This window comes from Herpailurus yagouaroundi, unplaced genomic scaffold (genome assembly GCF_014898765.1).
Source record: "Herpailurus yagouaroundi ecotype Mexico unplaced genomic scaffold, PumYag 222, whole genome shotgun sequence".
Classification (NCBI taxonomy): Eukaryota; Metazoa; Chordata; class Mammalia; order Carnivora; family Felidae; genus Herpailurus; species Herpailurus yagouaroundi.
Window position 1 is genome coordinate 7,260,910 of NW_024412453.1, and position 23,242 is coordinate 7,284,151.

The 23,242-nt window shown below is 44.2% G+C and overlaps 1 protein-coding gene across 1 annotated transcript in view; it reads right to left on the minus strand.

Moving 5' to 3' along the window:
- Positions 1-14,836, minus strand: part of BMERB1 (bMERB domain containing 1) — a 123,386-nt gene extending 108,550 nt beyond the window's left edge. The window contains exon 1 of the mRNA XM_040458970.1: positions 14,603-14,836. Within this exon, the coding sequence (XP_040314904.1) occupies positions 14,603-14,708 (106 nt within the window). The 5' untranslated portion in view covers positions 14,709-14,836. The remainder of the gene's footprint in view (positions 1-14,602) is intronic.
- Positions 14,837-23,242: the final 8,406 nt, after the last annotated feature.

The following is a 23,242-nucleotide window of genomic DNA, read 5'->3' on the forward strand; positions in this document are numbered from 1 at the left end:
ACCAGGGACTAAGGGAAGGGGTGCATGGGGAGGGACTGTTGAATGGGTACTGGGTTTCTTGCAAGTGCATAGAGGTGATGCTTGCCCAAGACTGAATGTACTAAATGCCACTGACTTGTCTATTCCAAATGGTGAAGGGTTAATTTTATGGTATGTGAGTTCTACCTCAGTTAAGAAAAGACAAGACAAGACAAGAGAAGAAAAGAAGAGAAGCAAAGCGAAGAGAGAAAAGAAAAGAAAAGAAAAGAAAAGAAAAGAAAAGAAAAGAAAAGAACAATCTCAATAGAGAAGGAAGACACATAAAGCTAACCTAGTCCTGGCTAAGCATTTGGGAAATCATAAAACCCTGCTCTAAGGTAAAGGTGATCCCTAAGAAAGCAGACCTCTTAGCTCTTGGAACCCAGCCCGGCCGCCCTGGGCCCAGGGCTGAACCGCTCTTTACAGATGGCGTTTGCACCAGATTTAACCACCAGGATGTGCTCCGGGGACGCCTTGCCTATGTCTATTTAAACAGGATGAAGACAGATGGATCCTGCGGTGGGCGGCAGGTCTCCAGCATGAACACAGCACTGCAAACACCTAGGGGGCAAAATGGTCTCACCTGCTGTGCTGGGCACAGAAGAACCAAATAGAACCAAAGTAGGAATAACTTTTGTTCCTTGTCAGAATGATGGCCACCTTTTAAGAGCTACCTGCTAAAAGCATTTCACCCCCGGAGTGGGGCCTGGACAAATGTCTAGTTTTCAGCTGTCTTCATTCCTTCCAGGGCTAAGGATGGTGCTATAGATTGAATGTTTACGTTCCCCCTCCCGCAAATCCACATATTAAAAAGCTAACCCTCAGGGCGCTTGCAGCCTGATGCAGGGCTCGAACTCATGAACTGTGAGATCATGACCTGAGCTGAAATTCAGAGTTGGATCCTTAACCAACTCAGCCACCCAGGTGTCCCAAGGTTCTGTATTTTAAAAGCCACCCAGGTAGGGGCGCCTGGGTGGCTCAGTCGGTTGAGCATCCGACTCTTGATTTCGGCTCAGGTCGTGATCCCAGGGTGGTGGGATTGCTCAGCATGGAACCTGCTTAAGCTTCTCTCTCTCTCTCTCTCTCTCTCTCTCTCTCTCACTCTCTCTCTTCCTCTGCTCCTCTCCCCCGCTAAGTGCTCTCTCTAAAATAAAATAAAATAAGGTAAAATAAAATAAAATAAAATAAGAGTTATAAAAACTACCCAGTTTATGGTCTTTGTTATAGCAACCTGAGCAGACTAAACACAGGAAGAAAAACATGAGTTAAGGAAATACTGGTATGTCTCTTCCTCTGGTGATTATTGCCTCTTTCCCAAATTTCTCTCTGAGACCAGGATTATGGGGAGTGAGTGGTTTCACTTCTCAGCCCTGGAGACCACCAGGGGAAACTGGGAAGCACAAAGAGAGAAGATCTAAAGGAACATGGTCCACACTGCAATGACCCAGATTCTTAAAATAGGGCTCCACAAACCATTGCAGATGTCTTTCCTTTCTAAAAAAATATGAAATGCCAATGGAATTTAACATATTTGGAAATTTACAAATAATTGTAGAGGGAAAGGCATGAGCTTTTTAACCAGTCTAGATTCAAATCCTTTCTCTATGGACTAATGGGGCAAGATTTCCATCCCTCTGCTACACACACACACACACACACACACACACACACACACACACAGTGCTTCATCTTACAGGGTTGTAGTGAGGGTTGAATCAAATAAAACTCTATCTCCTCAATTCTGAGGACATTTCTCCCCAACCTTTTTTTCTTAAGTGTATTTATCTTGGGCGGGGGGGAAACAACAAGTGGGGGAGGGGCAGGGGGCTAGAGAGAATCCCAAGCAGGCTCCTTACGGCCAGCATGGAGCCCGATGCGGGGCTCGATCTCACAAACCGCGAGATCATGACCTGAGCTGAAATCAAGTCGGACACTCAACCAACTGAGCCACCCAGACACCCCTCTCCCCAGCATTTTAACGTTCCTGAAGTTAGCATGCCTCTTCCCCCATCCCACAAATATATACCTTAACACAAATATCTAAGTATGATAATATTATCGGAGGACTTTTTTCGAGTGAAGAATTTTTTTTTTCTTTGTTCCTCGGCTATCCACTGTCACCTCCTCATCCTTCCCTCACATCAGCCCTGTCCCCAATCCCTTTGCCCAGGTGGCCTATGGCAGCAACTTACTCTCCAACCTCCCACGTTGTTCTCCTACTAATAAGATCGCACGCACACACGGGGATTCTATGTGCTAGAGAGACAGAGACGGAAACAGAATTTTGTTTTCCCAAAATTAGATCCGCTCACAGACATCTTCCTGGATCGCATTTTCCTCCTTCAACCTACCCCTGAAGACAACAATTCTTGCTCTACTTTTTGTCTTTTTGAAAGTCTCCAGCACATTCCACACTGGATGAACAATAATTCATGCAACTGCCCTTCTAGCGATGGGCTTTGTTTTTGTGTCCAGTGTCATTTTTTTATTTGTTATTTATTTATTTATTTATTTATTTTGCACATATGTCTTTGTATGCTGGTGTTTTTATTTCTGTTGGATGGAATCCCAGGAGTCTAGGACTAGACTGCTAGGTCAAAGCATAGGAGCCTTTTAAAGTTTAATATCCGGAAAGACTGGAACACGCAACAGTTCTACCAGCAGCGTCTAAGACGGCTCTGTTCTCTGCATGAAATTAACGTGGCCATGTTTCTGTTGTTCCGGAAAGGCGTGAGGGACTATGAATAGTGTGCCCCCACCTCTGTGGATCCTAATAGTCAAGGAGATACGGCTTAAGTATAAAGTACCTAGCAAGCCTGCACCCATCATGGCCTTGTCCGCGTACCTCCAGTTCACAGTAACCTTACCTACTCCTGCTATTTTGTATCTGATCCAAAATTCTTGCCTCTTTCCCTCAAAGCAGGAAAGCACGGCTAATCTAACTGCAGTATCAGGAACAAATGGTCTCAACCGGGAGACGGACAGGCAATTCAGACCAAGACTCCAGCTCACTTGATTCTTTAGTCTGACGACTTCGAAGGCTTACAAAACACGATTAAATCATTTGCACCTCGGTCTTTGTGGATTAACAGCCACCTAGTTCGGCAACTATTGATTGAATGAGAGGCTTCTCGGTGCTGGCCAATTTGGCAGATGCCAGGTGTTCAGCACCGAGCAGCAAATATGACACCCAGGGTTTCTGTGGTCGTTGTTCTCGGAGACAGAATCATCGCACTGCACTCGGATTTGCCCAGAAAATGTGGTTTGACCCTATTAGGAGTCGTCTTCTCAAGGGCTTTCAAAAATACGCATATAACAAAACAACTTAATTCATTTCTGGGCAACATTTAGCTCAGAGGGCATTGGGTCAGCACATTGAGCTGAATCCTGTTTCTGAAGGACTTAAAGGACATTATCTCTTGGTCCTTTGGTTTGGCATCACGGGTCACAGGGACAGCTCCCAGTAGACCCCCTTTTTTCAGCTTGGTTGCGGTATAATTGACTGATAACATTGTAAGATCTTTAAATTTTGTTTTAGGCTTATTTATTTTTGAGAGAGACAGAGCGCGAACAGAGGAGGGGCAGAGAGAAAGACGCAATCTGAAGCAGGCTCCACGCTGAGTTATCAGCGCAGAGCCTGACAAAGGGCTCGAACCCACAAGCTGTGAGATCATGACCTGAGTTGACGTGGGATGCTCAAGAGACTGAGCCACCCAGGCGCCCCTGTAAGATCTTTAAAGTATACATCGTGACGATTTGTTACAGGGATACCCTGTGGAAGGACTCCTACTACCTAGTAATTAACACATCCATCACCTCACGTATCTATCTTGTGTGTATGTGTGAGAAAATGTTAGTTCTCCTCTCTTAGAAATGTTCAATGATAGGATGCAGTATTATCAACTGTAGTCACCACATTTTACATCAGATCCTCAGAACTTGCTCATCTTATAACTCGCTAGTTTGTACCCTTTCTACTAACATCTATTTCCATCATCCTCCAGCCCGTGAGCAACCACGTCCCTGGTCTCATAGGAACGTTTCTATGAGCTTGACTTTTTATTCTTTTTTTTTTTTTTTTTTTTTTTTTAGATTCCACATATAAGTGATATCATGCAACATCGTCTGATTTCTTTTACTTAGCACCATGCCCTCAAGGACCATCGTGTTGTCACAAATGGAAAATGGCAGGATTTCTTCCTTTCTCCTGGTTAAATAACATTGCGCGCGCGCTCTCTCTCTCTCTCTCTCTCTCTCTCTCTCTCTATATATATATATATATATATATATACTCTTTATCCATTCATCCATTGGTGGACCTGTAGGTTGTCTCCATATCTTGGCTATTGTGAATAATGCTGCAATGAACATGGCGGGGCTGATCTCTTCAACATCCTGTCTTCATTCCCTTCGGGTCTATACCCAGAAGTGGGATTGCTGGATCATACGGTAGCTGCATTTTTGCTAGTAGACCTTAAATCCCTTTTAAAGGCAGGGGGCCGTAAACATCTTACTCAAAGCGCTACCATATTCTCAAGAGCTTAGCACAATAATTGGCATACAAAGAGGCCAAAAGTAAATACGCACTGAATGGATGAAGGAATCAATGGATAGATGGACAGATGGGTGAATGAAAGATCTCCCTGTTTGGGAATTTCAAATGAACAGAATAATTAGCGTCACACATTTTCCAGGTTGGATGTTATGGAATCTAGACATACTTCTTTCCATTTGTAATGCAGTCATTCGTTGTTCATTCAAATACAAACGCCCCTAGAAACCCTGCTCTAGTGCAAACAGCCTGGACTGTTCGGTCCTTGTTCAGTCCTTCCTGGCTGTACCCTTCCCTGAAGTGAGTCCTTCGCCTGTTTACCCACACCCAAAGGAGCAGGACGGTTCCAGCTCTTGGCTGTTTCTTGTAAAGGGTAAATGAAAAAAAAAAAAAAAAAACAACAGGAAAAATGTAGATTAGAAAGTGCTGTACAAACGTCGGGGGCCACTATTCTCCCCATACCTACAATCCCCGTACCTCTTGAAGCCCTACTCCAAGTGAGAATGGGCAGGACTGATTACAATATATTTAATTCCTACGACCCCAGGCTAACCATACTGCTGTTCCCTGCTTGTCACATGGCCTGCCCTTACAAGACCACCCCCCCTCGTCCCCCTCTGTAATCAACTGCTGCTGTCTCCTCCCTTCAGGATATCTGCCTGGCCCCTTCCTCTGCACCCACTGCCACTGCTTTACATCCCAGCTCGTGTGACCTCATGATCAGATGATTCCAGAACCCTCCTGGTTGGTCTTCTTACCCCCGCGGTCCTTGCCCTGCCATGGTACAACCACTGCCAGACAAGTCTTCCTAAACTGCTACTTTCTTTACCTCTATCCCTTGCCCTGCTTCAGACACCTGTCATGTTTCATCTGGCCACGTCTAGTGACCCTGCTCAACCAACCTCACACCTCATGACTCCTCTGACTCAGCCAAGGTCGCGCATGCCTCCAGCAGCCGCCACACGCTTTGTCGCCCCCATTCTTTTCCAAGGCTGGTCCACCCACTGTGACTTCCCTCTTTCTCCCCGGTTGTCTAAATATACCCAGTCATGGCTCACTTTATGTCCTGTTCTGTCAACACCATCTCTCCATTTACCGTGTGCTCTGTGCCAAGGGCTTTCACATATTTTCTCTTTGGATCTTCTCCATTACCCTATGAGGCGGATCCTGTTATGATCTCCATTAAGTAGATGACAAGACTGAACTTCAGAGAGGTTAAGTAAGCAGCCCAGGGTCACACAGCTAAGGAGGCCTAAAGCCAGGACTCAAATGGAGGCAAAGCCTCCACTCCCAAACAGCACACTCCTCTGCCCCTAAAGTGTCCAGGTTTTTCCGGATCACCCAGAGGAGGCCTTTGTCTGGGAAAAGCTACACTTCTTCCTCACCACAGAAACGCTCTTCCTGCTGAATTTCCGGGAATGCCTTCTGTAGTCACCACATTCGCTCCCCTTTCACCCTGAATGCCCTGGGAAGTAGTGAGATGTAGTCCTCGAGTGTCCGAGGGACAAGTGTGTAATGGAAAAGTAAATTAATCAGCCAGAGAACAGAATCAATACTAAGAAACATGAAGACGTACTAGAAACACTAATGGACCTTATCTGCCTGAATTAATGGCAGCCCCAACCAATCCTAGGAGATACGGAAGGCAGTAGGACCGAGTCACCATGCTTGGGCTCAAGTTCCAGCTCTGACACCCATTAGCAGAGTGACACTGGGCGAGTCGCTTAACCTCTCTGAGCCTCGGTTTCCTCATCTGTAAAAAGCCAAAAATATCTCCATGTACCTCACATCCTGGGGTGTTTCATACAGCCGGCACACGGGAAGTGCCCAGGGCATGGTATTCGTTACAATCATTCCCTTCTACTTCCCTTAGAAAAATTCTTTCTTTTCTCCTTTAATGGTCCCTGTATATAGAGGCATTGTAATTAAAAAATAATTTTTAGCAAGTCTGACTCTAATTCATTCAAACAAACTTATTCTAGGAGTCTGGTCCTTAGTCGCCCCATTTGGACCCTGTGGGAAAGTTTTGTCTCAATGGGGAGTTGAGCCTTCTACCTCGAGCCTTCTATGGACTTACCCCTGGGCTGCCGAGGGCACTCACTTCCTGCTCTGCTCTGGTCTCCCTCAGGCGTTCAGAGCCTAGCAAGCTTTACTAATACAGTTCCTAGGTCACAGGTGCTGTCTCATGTCTGTGTCTCTTCACAGGGGCTGTTCCCTCTGCCTAGAATGCTGTTCCTCTGAATCAATGATGAGATACTGTTCATCTTTTCAGGCTACTTCAAGACCCACTATTGGGGCGCCTGGGTGGCTCAGTCGGTTGGGCATCCGACTTCGGCTCAGGTTGTGATCTCACGGTTCATGGGTTCGAGCCCCGCGTCAGGCTCTCTGCTGTCAATGCACAGCCCATTTTGGATCCTCTGTCTCCCTCTCTTTCTGCCCCTCCCCCGCTCTCTCGCTCTCGCAAAAATAAACATTTTTTTTTAATTTATAAAAAGAAAAAAAAAAGAACCACTTTTACTCTGAGACCCCAGAACCATCCCTCGATGCTACCACTTAAACTTAGTATATGTTTTGTGCTGTTATATGAATATAGCTGTATATTAAATATACCTCTTTTAATTTTGCTTTTTAAAACCAATTTAATAACACAATTTTTATTGGGGAAAAACACATATAAAATATGCCATCTTAGCCATTTCAAAGCATACAGATGTGCGGTATTAAGTACACTTCCATTTGTCAGAGGAGGAAACTAAGGTCTAGGGAAGGTAGGCGACGTGTCGAAGATCACAAGGCAAGAAGTAGCAGAGGGAGGCCCGGAACACAGGCAGCCAGAGAGCTCTTTAAGGGGGGGGTCTGTATATGCCAACTAATTTGGATGTAAATTAAGAAAAATAAAATTAAAAAAAATAATAAGGGTGGGGTCTGGGTCTTTGTCCTCTCTGTACCTCTGAAGGTAGCACACAGTAGGGGCTCAAGCCTGCGAGGAAGTGACCAGTGAAGGAGTGAAGGCACCGCATGGTCAGCACCCCTGGGGGCTTTGGGAGTGCTGACCTGAGTGGCTAGGCCAAAGAGCCTCTGCCTGTGCTGGTCTCTAACCCGCAGGCTCATCCAGGTAGCAGATGATTCACATCAGTGAACCAGGCAGACCCTGAACCCTAGGACGCAAGAGCCAGGGGGAAAGAAAAAGGTGGGGGGAGGGAGGGTCCCAAGTTCATGGAACCTGCCCCTGGGGATTTCCACCTCCCTGCCTGGGGCCGGGAGCTCACCTGAAATGCCCTTCTCTCCTCTTGTCACCAACGGAAACCCTGCTTAGCCTTCAGGCCCAGGGCTAGCACCCCTTGCTGTCGCTCTGGGGTCCCCCAGGAGGAGCTGACCTCTTCTTCCTCTTGTTTCCCCGCTGTCCCTTCGGAGCGTTTGTTTCGTTTTACTGGCATTACAAATCATGCTGTTCCTTACATCTGTGTCTCCACACTCCCCAAATCTGTAAGCTTCTTAAGGGTGGGGGCATCTAACACCGTGCTAGGGATAACAGACACTGGCGAGGACCATTTACAGTCACGGAGGGCTCGAATCAGGCTCCAGCCCAGCCACGTACCAGTTTTGTGACCTTTGGCAAGTTTCTTAACCTCCCGAAGCCTTGATGTCCCCATCTGTAAAAGGGGAATAAGAATCCAGCTGACTGGGCGCCTGGATGGCTCAGTGGGTTAAGCCTCCGACGTCGGCTTAGGTCATGATCTCACGGTTTGTGGGTTCGAGCCCTGCGTTGGGCTCTGTGCTGACAGCTTGGAGTCTGGAGCCTGCTTCGGATTGTTATCTCCCTCTCTCTCTGCCCCTCCCCCACTCACACTGTGTGTGTGTGTGTGTGTGTGTGTGTGTGTAAAATAAGTAAACACTTAAAAAATTAAAAAAAAAAAAAAAGAATCCGGCTGACTTAATAGAGTTATGGCAAGAATTGAATAAGCCCAAGTTGACAGCTAGAACTCATTAACTACTATTATTATTAATAAGTCTTTAATAACGAATCAGACCAAGAACAGGCACGAATAGTTTTTCCTTCAGTTAACACCTAAGAAGGAAATGCAAAAATGAAACAATGGTATGAACAAACAAGAAACATAAATAACTAGGTTTGTTCTAAGCACACGCTAGATACTAGGACGTTCGTAATCTCCCGTGTTCCTGGCAACAGTTCCCACCACGGCAAGTTACACAGTCCGCTGCCCATCCAGCATATCCCAGAGACTGTCGCATCTCCTCAACCTTAACCGGGAGCGTGGCCCCCCGGAAGACATCCCAAGCTGCCCCTACCCCTTGTCATACCTTTCACACTCAAGGAAATTCCTACCACTGATACATGGGGTTGATTAGGAAAGACTCAGCACTACAGCAAAGGACAATTGCATTGACGCCCCTCCCCTGCCCCCTGTCGTCTTATTCTCCATCCAGGAGCTGATGTGACCTTCGAAAGTCAAAACCCAGCTCATGTTAGCTTCCTGCTTAACACTCTGCCCCAGTTCTCCTGCAATGGGCATAAAATCTGTACTTTTTTTTTTTTTTTTTGTAACCACAATCTACAAGACACTAACTACCCAGGGTGGCTCCTCTCTGATCCATCTCCATTCTCTTCCCTGACGCTCTGAGTGCCAGCCTTCCTGGCCGTCTGTCTCTTCCTCTAGTCTGTCTCTTCCTCTAACGTAGGAAGGTCCTTTGCATTTGATCAATGACATTTACAAATATATCTCTTTCATAGAGAAGCATTTCCTGACCATGAGATGGAAAAATCCCTCCCCTATTAATTTGCGTGACACCATTTGAACTACAATATTTGTTTGCCTAGGTATTATCTGACTCCTTCACTTCCCTGAATAGAAGCTCCCTGTGGTCAGGAACCTTGTCTGTCTTGTTCGACGCTGTATCCGTAGCCCCTAGAACACCTCCTGGCACTTACAAAACACTCAATACCTATTTATTGAATGAATAAATGGTTGGGGGGGGGGTAGGGAGCAGATTACAGTCATTTTTCACTTTTATATTTCAGATGAAGTTGAATTTTTTATAAAGTGCACATACTGTTCTGTAATTAGAAATAACGCCAGAACAAAATAAAATGGAGATAATGAAATTAGCATATTTAATCAGACAGATGAAAGGAACACAAAACCGTTCCCAAAAGTTGATTATGTGGATTGCTGGCAATCCATATCATTTCAGTCGCCACACTATTTATGAAACCAGAGACATTGGCCAGTGTGACGATCTGCTTGCTAGCCAGACTAGCAAGACTTTTATTAAACAATCGTCGGGGCGCCTGGGTGGCGCAGTCGGTTAAGCGTCCGACTTCAGCCAGGTCACGATCTCGCGGTCCATGAGTTTGAGCCCCGCGTCAGGCTCTGGGCTGATGGCTCAGAGCCTGGAGCCTGTTTCCGATTCTGTGTCTCCCTCTCTCTCTGCCCCTCCCCCGTTCATGCTCTGTCTCTCTCTGTCCCCAAAATAAATAAACGTTGAAAAAAAAAAAAACAAAACAATCGTCACCTCTGGTGATTGAGTTTCCCACTTTATTCCAATCCCCGACCCTCAGCACTTTTATTTCTACCTCTGTGCTTCTGGCAATGCTGTTACCTCTCAGGGCATTGCCTCCCATCCTGTGCCACCCTCCCCCCCAACCCCACATTTCCCCTGTCCAAAATCTCCATCACCCTTTATGGTACATTCAAGTCTATCAAGAAATGGCTACAACCACAGCCGACTTGCTTTTTAAAAAAGCTCCGTGCTTTTTCAAAAGTCACCTTGTCTTTGTGTCTCCCTCAATTAATTACAGTTGCTGGAAAGCAATATTTTTATACATCTAACCACACTGAAATGTCACTATCCATTTTCCAACTGAGTAAAAAGAAAAAAAAAAAAAAAACCACACACACACACACAAAGAAAACAATACCTCACTGCTAATGGAAAAATGCTGTCTAAGGTGGATGGGAGCAATTGCTTGGAATCCTTCTCAAAGGAAAAAATGCCAGGTGGTTTTCGAGGGTTCGAAAGTCATTCCCTCCTGCATCCCCATGAGGAGGAAGCTGGTAGATACACAACTGTCTGCAATTGACAAAGCAACGGACCCAAGGAAGAACTGACTGGTAAGCTTGGAATAAATTTCTCCAATGCTCTCGGGCGCCATCCGCTCATGTCCTGTTATGACGACCACTCAGCACTGACTGAGCGCTTACAGGGTGCCAGGCTCTGTGCTAAATGCATTATATACACTATCTCGTTTAATCCTCCTAATAGCCCCAAGTGGTCATTATAATTATTATCCTGTTGGGGGAGGTTATGGAGAGGACATGACCGCCATTTGACCCAAGAGCCGCCCCGGGAGCAGGTGGAGCCTCCTCACCCCCCTCCCTTGTCCTTGAAATGTACAAGTATTCCCCCAGCCAGAGCCACTCCAAGGACACAGCTACGGAGACCATCTGGAAGTATACGTGACTGAACCCTGTTCTGGCCTCTATAAAAACTTTTAATATTCAGGCAAGCAGGTACAGAGGTCTACTCCTCTCGCAGCCACCTATACATTTTCTTGTTTATTACACCTGCCACCTACCCATCGGGAACGGTCCCTTTCTTGTGTCTCCGTGTATGGGGGGCCAGTTTCAAATTTCACCCGGGGAAGCTCTCAAGATCTCCAACCAACATATCCCCATTTTACAGATGAGGTAACTGACACACAGAGAGGTTCAACAATTTCCCAGGGTGTCAAAGCAACAAAGTGTTAGAGCTGGTTTGGAGCCATTTAACCTGATTTCAAAACTCTCATTCTTTGCTACTAAACTATACACATCTTCCACTTAAAAACAATAATTAAAATAGGGTGCCTGGGTAGCTCAGTCGGTTAAGCCTCCTACTCTTGATTTCGGGTCAGGTCATGATCTCCTGGTTCGTGAGACTGAGCCCCACATCGGGCTCTGGGCTGAGCGTGGAGCCCGCTTGGAACTCTCTCTCTCCCTCTCTCTGCCCCTCCCCTGCTCGTACTCTCTCTGTGTCTCAAAATAAATAAATAAACATTACTAAACAAGTTAAAGATAGCAGTTAATACCACCTACACTGAAGACAGGTTCTTCAATCCTTTCTTCCTTTTTCCAATGCAGGGCTTGAGCTCATAACCCCAAGATGGAGAGTCGCATGCTCTACCAACTGAGCCAGCCAGGCACCCCAAGCTCAGCTCCTTTTTATTTTTTAATGTTTATTTATTTTTGAGAGAGAGAGAGAGAGACAGAGTGCAAGCGGGGGAGGCGCTGAGACAGAAAGAGGGAGACATAGAATCCAAAGCAGGCTCCAGGCTCTGAGCTGTCAGCACAGAGCCCAGCGCGGCACTCGAACTCACAAACTGCAAGATCATGACCTGAGTGGGAGTCGGACGCTTAACCGACTGAGCCACCCAAGTGCCCCAAGCTTAGCTTCTTTTTAATGGGCCTTTGTTTCCCCACCAGCATTTCATGCATTACAACTTACGTTGGCTTGGCAATAGTTATTCCACAGAATCAACAGCACTAATTTTCACACTTCATTAATAAATAAATGGAGGTCGCAGATGTTATAGTTATGAATCCATAGATCCCAGGGAAGTTGAGAGGGAGTTTAAAAAAAAAAAGCTACTTGGATCAAAAAAGGTTCAGAGATCAAAACTCTTTAAAGGTAACGATCCCAGATTTAAGAATCAAAATGGGGACCCTGGATCAGTGTCTTAAGAAGATTTCAAGTTTGGATAGGTAGGGCGGGAGGAAGCAGATTTGGGGATCCAGGGAAAAGGAGATGTGATACTGTGGTTTGTATGTGAATAGGAAGCAAAAGTCAGAGTCTTTGATGGCTTGGAACACAGGAGATGAGAAAGCCTTTCTGCCCAGCTGTTAACAGTTTGCAGCCTAAGATTCAGAAGGATAAAAATTTCAGGAGCTAACATGCTATCAACTGGGGATTCAGTGCAATTTTTCTGTACATTTGAAAACTGTCCCAGTAAAATAGTGAGAAAATAAAAAGCTGTAAGAGAATTATTAGGCAACTGACCGACACGGCAGTTTGAGTTCAGAGTGCTGCTGTGTGGAGTTCCTTGCAAAGAATGAAAGCAGGAGCTTTCTACAGATGCAGTAATAAAATAATCGGAGGAACCAACATGTATTGAGCACTTATCTTGAGCGCTACATACATCTTCTTGAGTATTCACAATTCAGCTATAAAGTAGGTATTATTATCATCTCCATTGCAGAGAACAGAGGCAGAGTAAGGCTTAGTAAGGCTGCCTAAACTCACATAGCCAAGCAGGGGCAGAGCCAGCATTCAAACACAGGGCTTATTTGAATACAGCTTCTACTCTGCAAGGACCCGGCATTCTTTCAAGGCCACTGAGAGCTCCAGAGACCAACAGGGTGGCCACATATTCGTAAAATCACTGTATATGTTCTGGGACTCTCTCAACAGATGTAGAAATCTTCCCGAAACTGGGAAAGCAATAAACCCTCATGTGAAAAAGGGGCTCTGGGGTCTGACAAAGCTGGGTTCAGATCCTGGCTCTGAAGTCTAAATGTCACAGCATCTCACAAGCCCCAGTTTTTCCGTCTATGGAAGGGAAGTTATAATAGTCACCTCAGGAGGCTGTTGGGGGATTGAATGAGACGGTGCCTTTAAAGTTCTTGCATGGCAATCTATCAATAAAAGGCAGCCATTGTGGGAATTATCCTGAGCTTGTAGGAGGCAGAGACCCTCAGCCTTGGTGTCATGCCAAAGCACCAAAGCCAAAGGGTTTTCAAAGCCCGAAACAGGAGGAAGGACCCAGATTTTAAAAGGAGCAAGAAAAGGAAAGAGGTTGGGACACTATGGGTTCCAGGTGCAGCAAGACATTTGACTGTGATTTCAACTTGAACCCTTGAGAACCAGAATACAGTTGAGCCATTCTAGGAAGATTTTCTGAATTTGTAATGACAGGTATGGAGAAAGGACACACACACACACACACACACACACACACACACACACACACACCCCGGATCTTCTACCCGGTCAAAAAAAAAAAAAAAAAGAGCACATTCACAATACTTTGGTCCAACACAGCTGAGCATGGTTACCCAGAGCCAAAGCAGGAAGCTGAGGGTCCTTGAGAAGGGTGAGAAGCCCTTCCATGCCCGGCAGGAGGCACCATGCTGGGCAGGCAAGGCAAGGGCAGGGGCACCGGGAAGAGCCCCGGGTTTGCAGGGAGGGCTGGTGACCCTGGAGCCCTTGCGGCTGCCTGTATACTTTGAACGCAGGAGTTTCAACCACTGCGTCCTATTAATTAAAAACAAAACACCCTTCGCTTGTTTGTAGACGTTGTTGACACCAAAACACCGTGGGGAGACTCAGCAAATAATATCGGCCCGTTTCAGAAGCGCCTGCTAGGATTGTACCCAAAGACTGAATGAGTCAAAGGGGAAAGGGGAAGGGTGTGCACAGGGTTAACCTTCCCCTAACCCTTTCCCTCCCATCCGCGACCCAGGACAAGGCGGGGGAATAAACGCTGGGAATTTCAGCTGTGCCCTGAACCTCGCGCCGGGGTGGGGGAGAAACACGGCAGAAACCCAGCGGACACTCCCCCCTCTCCAGGGACGTGGGCGCTTTCCAGGTTGGTCCAACGGCTACCAGCGTCCTGGCGCATCCTGGGCGGGGAACCCACTCTCCTCTCTCGGCTGCGGATAAGATCCTACTTTCCAAGACCAGCTGCGAGCTAACGGATCCGGGACTACCGAGTCCACCCCAGGCTCCCGGCTTGCTGCCTCGCGATTTCCCGAGCCTCCCGGTGAAGCCCCAGCCGGAGGGTCCCCCTTTTGTTCGCGGGAGAGCGCGTCGCTGCGCCGCGCTGCGCATCCCACCGCCCCCCGCCCCCCGCGACGAAAGCCCCGCTGCGGGGGCGCTCCCCTTGGTCCGCTCCCTGCCCTCCCCGCGCCCCCGCGACCCCCAGCGCCGGCGCACGGCTCCCCAACTGTGCCCCCCTTCCAGCCGAGTACTCACTTCTCCCCAGTCCCTCCGCGGTCCACGCCGTCTGCTCCACCGCCCCATAGCGCCTCAGAGGCTTCTCGGTTTCCAGATGGGTGGACAAAGATTGCTTTAACTCCATCGCTGATCCCCGCGGGCAGGTCGACGGGTCCCCCTTTACTCCATCCCCGCCGCGGGCTGCAGGGAGGGAGGCGGCTCCAGCCAGCAGCGTTTTAAGGGGCCGGGCGCTCGTGACGCTGCTCCATCTCTTCCGCCGCCAGGGCCGGGGAGCGCGGACTGGTACCCAGAAGGCGGAGGGATGCAGGACGCATGCGCAATAGGGGTAGGAGGGGGGGGCTTGGGGGCTGGGTAGGGAGAAAAGGGGGCAGATGATAACTCTAAGAAGAACAACACAAACAACAACTAAAATAGAACCAACTCAAAGGAAGTAAAAACAAGGCCGCTGCCCAAGCTGGAGCCGGTGGTGATGCCTGGCCTGGGCACCGTGCGCAGCTTGTGATCTGTCGTCGGGCTGCTGGATTTTGAGTGGGATTTGTGAGCGCGTCTCTAGCTGTGGGCGATGGATCCATCTTTGTGGGGAGTGTGCAGAATCCTGAGCGTGGACCTGAGCGCATTTTTGTGAGAATCTCTTGTGATTCGCTTCTGCGTGTATAACTTGAATATGAAATGGAACAGTCTTGTTATGAGGGTGCCTGTGTGGACACGGTATGTGTTTGCATGAACTTGAGAAAGGCACGAACGTATTTTGGACACAGTAATAACAAAGCTGTTTGGAACAGGGGTCTTTACTTTCCAGAAACTCGGGGGGGGGGGGGGGTGGTATCTTACTAGCAAAGCATGGCAGTATTAAAAGTACAAAGTAAAATGACCAGCTAGATTGATAAAAATTAATAACAGTTATTGAACGATGGCTAGGTGGTAAACACTTCCTAACAACTGTGTGAAAAAGATGCTATTTTGTTGGCCTTGTTTTACAGAGGATGAAACTGAGTTGCAAAAAGATTATTTGCCCCAAGTCCCACACTTACCAAGTAGCCTGGTCAGCAATTGAATCCAGACTCAGTTTCTTTATTATACTGGCTCCTTAGATTGATATATTTTTTTTTGTATGGTAGGAGTTGGAAAAGGCGCTATAGGATATAAGGTATTTGTTGTTTGGTGTTGCTTTTAAGATGTCATATGGGGGGCGCCTGAGTGGCTCAGTCGGTTAAGCGTCCGACTTCAGCTCAGGTCACGATCTCGCCGTCCGTGAGTTCGAGCCCCGCGTCGGGTTCTGGGCTGATGGCTCAGAGCCTGGAGCCTGCTTCCGATTCTGTGTCTCCCTCTCTCTCTGTCCCTCCTCCACTCATGCTCTGTCTCTCTATGTCTCAAAAATAAATAAACGTTAAAAAAAATGAAAAAAAAAAGATGTCATATGGGGCAACTTTTGTATCCCCATGGTTTGTGGAAGTGTAGAATGGCCCAGATGTTTAAGAAAATTATTTGGCCACCTGTAGTAAGTGTCCTTAAAAAGTTACTATCGGGGCGCCTGGGTGGCGCAGTCGGTTAAGCGTCCGACTTCGGCCAGGTCACGATCTCGCGGTCTGTGATTTCGAGCCCCGCATCGGGCTCTGGGCTGATGGCTCGGAGCCTGGAGCCTGTTTCCGATTCTGTGTCTCCCTCTCTCTCTGCCCCTCCCCCGTTCATGCTCTGTCTCTCCCTGTCCCAAAAATAAAAAACGTTGAAAAAAAAAAAAGTTACTATCAATAACGAACTTCTAAATAGCCCATGAGAGAAAACGGAAATAACAATGAGAATCATAAAATATTTAGAGCTGAACAACCATGAGAGTACCACGTATCAAAACTTGTAAGTTTTGATAGAAGTAATGTATGGCCCTAAAAACATGCATTAAAAAATGTAAGACTAAAAATAAGTGGGTTAGGGGTGCCTTGGGTGGTTCAGTTGGTTAAGTGTCTGACTCTTGGTTTCAGCTCAGGTCATGATCTCACAGTTGATGAGTTCGAGCCCCATGTTGGGCTCTGTGCTGACAGCAAAGAGCCTGCTTGGGATTTTCTCTCTCCCTCTCTCTCTGCCCCTCCCCTGCTTGCTCTCTCTCCCTCTCTCTAAATAAATAAACTTAAAAAAATAAAATAAAATTAAGTGGGTTAGGATGAATGGATAAGCAAAACATGGCCTATGCATACGGTGGAATACTATTCAGCCCTAAAAAAGGAAGGATGAACCTTGAGGACATTATGCTAAGTGAAGTAAGCCAGTCACAAAAAGACAGGTACTGTGTGATTCCACTCACATAGCATATTTACAGCGGTCAACTATCATAGAGGAAAGAAAGTAGAATGGTGGCTGGGGAGGAAACAATAGAGAATTCTTGTTTAATGGGTATAGATTTGCAGTTTTACAAGATGGAAAGAATTTTAGGGATGCAGGGTGGTGATAGCTGCACAAAAATTTAATGAATACCACTGACTTACACACTTAAAAATGGTCAAAATGGGGCGCCTGGGTGGCGCAGTCGGTTAAGCGACCAACTTCAGCCAGGTCACGACCTCGCGGTCCGTGAGTTCGAGCCCCGCGTTGGGCTCTGGGCTGATGGCTCAGAGCCTGGAGCCTGTTTCCGATTCTGGGTCTCCCTCTCTCTCTGCCCCTCCCCCGTTCATGCTCTGTCTCTCTCTGTCCCAAAAATAAATAAACGTTGAAAAAAAAAATTTAAAAAAATAAATAAATAAAAATGGTCAAAATGGTTTTTAAAAAGCAGATTAAGTGTTCAACTGAAAAGACTTTAATAAAAAAGAACAGATAAAACCTGTGAAGTAGAAAAAAGAAAATAATAATGATAATAGCACAAATTAAAGAAATAGAAAACCAAGAAGCAATAGGGAAGATCTGCAAAACCAAAGCTAATTCCTCGGGTTGGGGGAGGGGAATGGAATACTGATAAAGAAGTCAAACCTCTCAAGACTCACCGGAATAGGCACCCATGAGTACCATTAGGAATGAAAAAGGACACATAATACAAATACAGGAAGGTTTTTTTAACTGGTTGAAATAGATAACTTTCCTTTTTTTTAATTTTTTTTTTTAACATTTATTTATTATTGAGAGACCGAGAGAGACAGAGCATGAGCAGGGGAGGGGCAGAGAGAGAGGGAGACACAGAATCCGAAGCAGGTTCCAGGCTCTGAGCTGTCAGCACAGAGCCCGATGTGGGGCTCAAACTCACAAACCACGAGATCGTGACCTGAACTGAAGTCCGACACTTAACTGACTGAGCCGCCCAGGTGCCCCAAAATAGATAACTTTAAGTAGCAAACTACTAAAATGTATGTAAGAAATAAAAAACGAGTTAATAGTCATTAGAAAAACTGAATTCTTAATAAAAAAATTTATTTTTCTCCTCAGTCCCAAAAAGGCATCGGGCCCAAACAGTTCTGTAGGTGAACTTAAATAAAATAACAGATAGTCCTTATTTCATAAAAATTGTTTCAGAGCTCATTTAATGAGGACAATATATGACCTTGATATCAAAACTAGATTAAAATGGCACAGTAAAAGAATTCTAGGGGTGCCTGGGTGGCTCAGTCGGTTAGACGTCTGACTTTGCCTTGGGTCATGATCTCACAGTCCATAGGTTTGAGCTCCATATCAGGCCCAGTGCTGACGGCTCAAAGCCTGGAGCCTGCTTCAGATTCTGTGTCTCTCTCTCTCTCTCTGCCCCTCCCCCACTCACACTCTGTCTCTGTCTCTGTCTCTCTCTCAAAAATAAATAAATGTTAAAAAAAATTTTTAAAGAATTCTAGAGTGAGCTCACCTATAAACACAGGTACAAAACCTCTAAATATCAAAATACATCATGAACATTTCCAAGATGTAGTAATGACCCAATATCAGAAAATATATTGCTATAATATACCATATTAACAGATTAAAAGAAAAAACTGATTACCTTAATGGATACAGAAAGAGCATTTGAAAAATTAGTAATCATATCTATCTTTTTTTCCCCCTTACAATTAAGAATAGAAGATCATTTCCTTAACCTTCTAGAGAGTAAGTATCAAAAGCCAACAGCAAACATCACACTTACTGTTGAACCTCTGTGTCTGATCATTAAGGTCAGGAACAAAGCAAGGATGCTTACCACCCCCACTCTGGGAGATCCCAGCCAAGTTAGGCAGGAAAAATAAATTAATCATTAGAATTGAAACACAAGAAACAAAAGTTTCTTCTTCAGACACTATAATTGCCTCTCTAAAAATGCAAACAGGTCTACATGTAAGCTATTAAAATTAGTAAGACCAAGTTTTTGGAAACGAGATAAACATACATAAAGAGTAATATTTCTGAACATTATTAATCAAAGTTAAAGATATAACATAATACCAAACCCCCCCCCCCCAAACCTTTAAGGAGAAAACTATTATTTTGTGTCAACTGGGACAATTAATGAATGAGTGAATTTTATGTTGCATTAGTCAGCAACAGAAAAAAAGTGAAGAGATAGATATGTGATGTTCAAGGGTACAAAAGAATCAGTCTCATGAAGATGGCAATTCTCTTCAGTTGCAATTGTATTTGAAATCTCAGAAGGGAGTAGGACTTTAAAATCAACTTGGCAAACTGACCCTAAAATTACATGGAAGAACCAATGGGGAGCCTGTGTGGCTTAGTCAGAGAGCATTCAACTCTTGATCTTGGCTTGGGTCATGATCCCAGGGTTGTGGGATTGAGCCCCGCATCAGGCTCCATGCTAAGCTTCCTCCTCTGTCCCTCCCCCATTCATGTGCACTCTCTCTTTCTTAAATAAAAAAATAACAATAATAAAATAAAATAAATCTAAGTGCTAGGAATAGGCAAGACAAGGGTGAGGAAAATGAACAGGCAGGAAGAACATAGCTAGCATATGCCAAAAATCAAGAGCCCCCAAATAGACCCACATGTGTTTGGAAAGCTGGTCTTATGACAGAGGAGGTATTCCAAATCGGTATAGAAAGGACAGGCCATTTCCTAAGTGGTAGTGAGATAATGGAAAACTAAAATAAAAATGTCGCCCTTGTACTTTCTATCATATATACACACAAACTCCAGGTCAATTAAACACCTGAATGAGAAAAAGCAAAATGTTTAAAATGAGTAAGTCATATAGAAGAATGTCTTTATTCCCTTGCAGTGGAAAGATATGTTCATTAAGACCCTGAAACACAAACCTTCAAGAAAACTATTAAGTTTGACTCTATTAATTTTTTTTTATTGAGGTGAAATTCACGTAAGCTGAAGTTAACCATTTTAAAGTGAATAACTCAGTAGTATTGTCCTTTCACAGGGTTGTACCATCACCCCCTCTATCTAGTTCCCAGACATTTCATTACCTTTTAAGGAGACCCCCGTGCCCACTAAGTAGTTATCCCATATTTCCCTTCCCTCCAGTTCTTGGCAATCACTAATCCTTTCTTTCTCTGTGAATTTAGCTGTTTGGGACATTTCGTTTGAATGGAATCGTATGCTCTGACTTTCTGTGTCCGTCTTCTTTTGCTTAGCATGCTGTTTTCAAGATGCATCCATGTAGCATGTATCAGTAATTCACTAATTTTAATGGCCGAGTAGTCTTCCATTGTACAAATACCCCACATTTTGTTTATACATTAATGGACATGTGGGTTGTTTCCACCTTTTGGCTACGGTGAATGGTGCTGCTGTGAACATTTGCATGCAAATATCTATTCAAGTACCTATTTTAAGTGCTGAAGAGTGGAATTGCTGGGTTATATGGGAATTGTGCTCAATCTACGTCCAGCTTTTCGAGAAATAGTTCAACTGTTTCCCACAGTGGCTAAACCATTTTACATTCCCTCCAGCAGTGTACGAGGGATCTAATTTCACCACATCCTCACTAACACTTATTATATCTATATATATACACTCATATATAATATGTATATATTGTATACAATATATGTATGTATACATATATACTGTGTGTGATTATAGCCACAGCAATGGAAAAGAACAACTACTACTGAAAAAAAAAAAGTAATGACTTTTAGAGACATAAGATTAAACAAAAGAAACCAGATACAGAATAGTACATGCTGACTGATTCCATTCATATGAAGTTCAAAAACAGATAAAATTTATCTATAGTGATAAGTGTTAGAATAGTGGTTGCTTTTAGGAAGGGGAACTTGTTGGAATGCTAGAAATGTATTGAAATGATTAATGACATACTGGGATGTGTGTGTGTGTGTGTGTGTGTGTGTGTGTATGGATGGATATACATATACATGTGTAGAGATATAGATAATCATTGAGAAAGCCACTTAAGATATATTTACTTTACTATACAGGAATTATATCTCAGTATTAAAAACCAAGTAAATAAAAGTGTGTATAACTGTTAAATAAAAGATGGTCAGACGGTTCAGGGATCTTTGTCATGTTATTCTCTTTACGTTTCTGTGTTAAACCAAATTAAAATTGAATGTCATAATTTAAAAGGAGGAGGAGGAGGAGGAGGAGGAAGAAGAGGAGGAAGGAGAAAAGAAAAAACAGCCAGACATCTTGGATCCAATAATTCAACTCCTAAGAATCTACCCTGAGAAATATTTGATATACTAAACAAACACTTACACACAAGGTATTTCTTACAGTTTTTGTAAACTGTGGGGAAAGGCTAACATCCTACAAAAGGAAAACGACTAAATCAATTCTTATTTAAAATTACAAAAGAATTCGAACTGTCATGGGGAAATATCATAACACAATGATAATTAAAACGTTAGAGGAAGAGTGGGAAGCACATTGTAATGAACGGTATGCTGTTCTCTATCTTTTGGTTAAGGTCAAGTGTACCCTGTGATCTCAATCATATAAAGTATTTTATAGAATGATAATAGTAGAAATTAAGTGAAAAATAATCTGATCCCAATTTTGTTATCTGTTCACATCTATACACACATATGTACACATATAGAATAAAAGATAACATTAAAATGACACATACTAAAGTATTGAGAGTGACTACCTTTGATGGTCAAAATAATAAATAACGTTTTGTTTGAATTCTCCAGTATTCCTACAAGGTATACGTGTTACTTTTATAATCAGGAAAAGACCAATAACGTTTTTAATGCTAAAAAAATAAAAATATTAGGAGTAAATACACAAGTATATTTTTAAACATTTTATATACTTTATATATTAATATACTAATATTGTGTATTTACAACCACAATAGTAGTGGTTATTTCTAAGAGTTGAGAGTTGGGGAAAATCTTTTTTTTAAGGTTGAAATTATTTTTATTTTTTTATTTTTTTAATTTACATCCAAGTTAGTTAGCATTTAGTACAATGATGATTTCAGGAGTAGATTCCTTAGTGCCCCTTACACATTTAGCCCATCCCCCTCCCACAATCCCTCCAGTATCCCTCAGTTTGTTCTCCATATTTAAAAGTCTCTTACGTTTTTGTCCCCCTCCCTGTTTTTATATTATTTTTGCTTCCCTTCCCTTATGTTCAACTGTTTTGTATCTTAAAGTCCTCATATTAGTGAAGTCATATGATATTGGTCTTTCTCTGACTGACTAATTTCGCTTAGCGTAATACCCTCTAGTTCAATCCGCATAGTTGCAAATGGCAAGATTTCATTCTTTTTGATTGCCGAGTAATAGTCCATTGTATATAGATACCACATCTTCTTTATCCATTCATCCATCGGTGGACATTTGGGCTCTTTCCATACTTTGGCTATTGTTGATAGTGCTGCTGTAATCATTGGGGTGCATGTGCCCCTTGGAAACAGCATGCCTGTATCCTTTGGATAAATACCTAGTAGTGCAACTGCTGGGTCGTAGGGTAGTTTTATTTTTAATTTTTTGACAAACCTCCACACTGTTTTCCAGAGTGGCAGCACCAGTTTGCATTCCCACCAGCAGTGCCAAAGAGATCCTCTTTCTCCACATCCTCACCAACATCTGTTGTTGCCTGAGTTGTTAATGTTAGCCATTCTGACAGGTGTGAGGTGGTATCTTATTGTGGTTTTGATTTGTACTTCCCGGATGATGAGTGATGTGGAGCATTTTTTCATGTGTCGATTGGCCATCTGGATGTCTTCCTTGGAGAAGTGTCTATTCATGTCTTTTGCCCATTTCTTCACTGGATTATTCGTTTTTTGGGTGTTCAGTTTGACAATTTCTTTATAGATTTTGGATACTAACCCTTTGACTGATATGTTGTTTGCAAATATCTTCTCCCATTCCATTGGTTGCCTTTTAGTTTTGCTGATTGTTTCCTTTGCTGTGCAGAAGTTTTTGATTTTGATGAGGTCCCAGTAGTTCATTTCTGCTTTTGTTTCCCTTGCCTCAGGAGACGTGTTGAGTAAGGAGTTGCTGTGGCCAAGATCAAAGAGGTTTTTGCTTGCTTTCTCCTCGAGGATTTTGATGGCTTCCTGTCTTACATTGAGGTATTTCCTCCATTTTGAGTTTATTTTTGTGTCTGGTGTAAGAAAGTGGTCCAGGTTCATTGATATGCATGTCACTGTCCAGTTTTACCAGCTCCATTTGCTGAAGAGACTGTCTTTATTCCATTGAATATTCTTTCTTCTTTTGTCAAAGAAGAGTTGGCCATACATTTGTGGGTCCATTTCTGGGTTTTCTATTC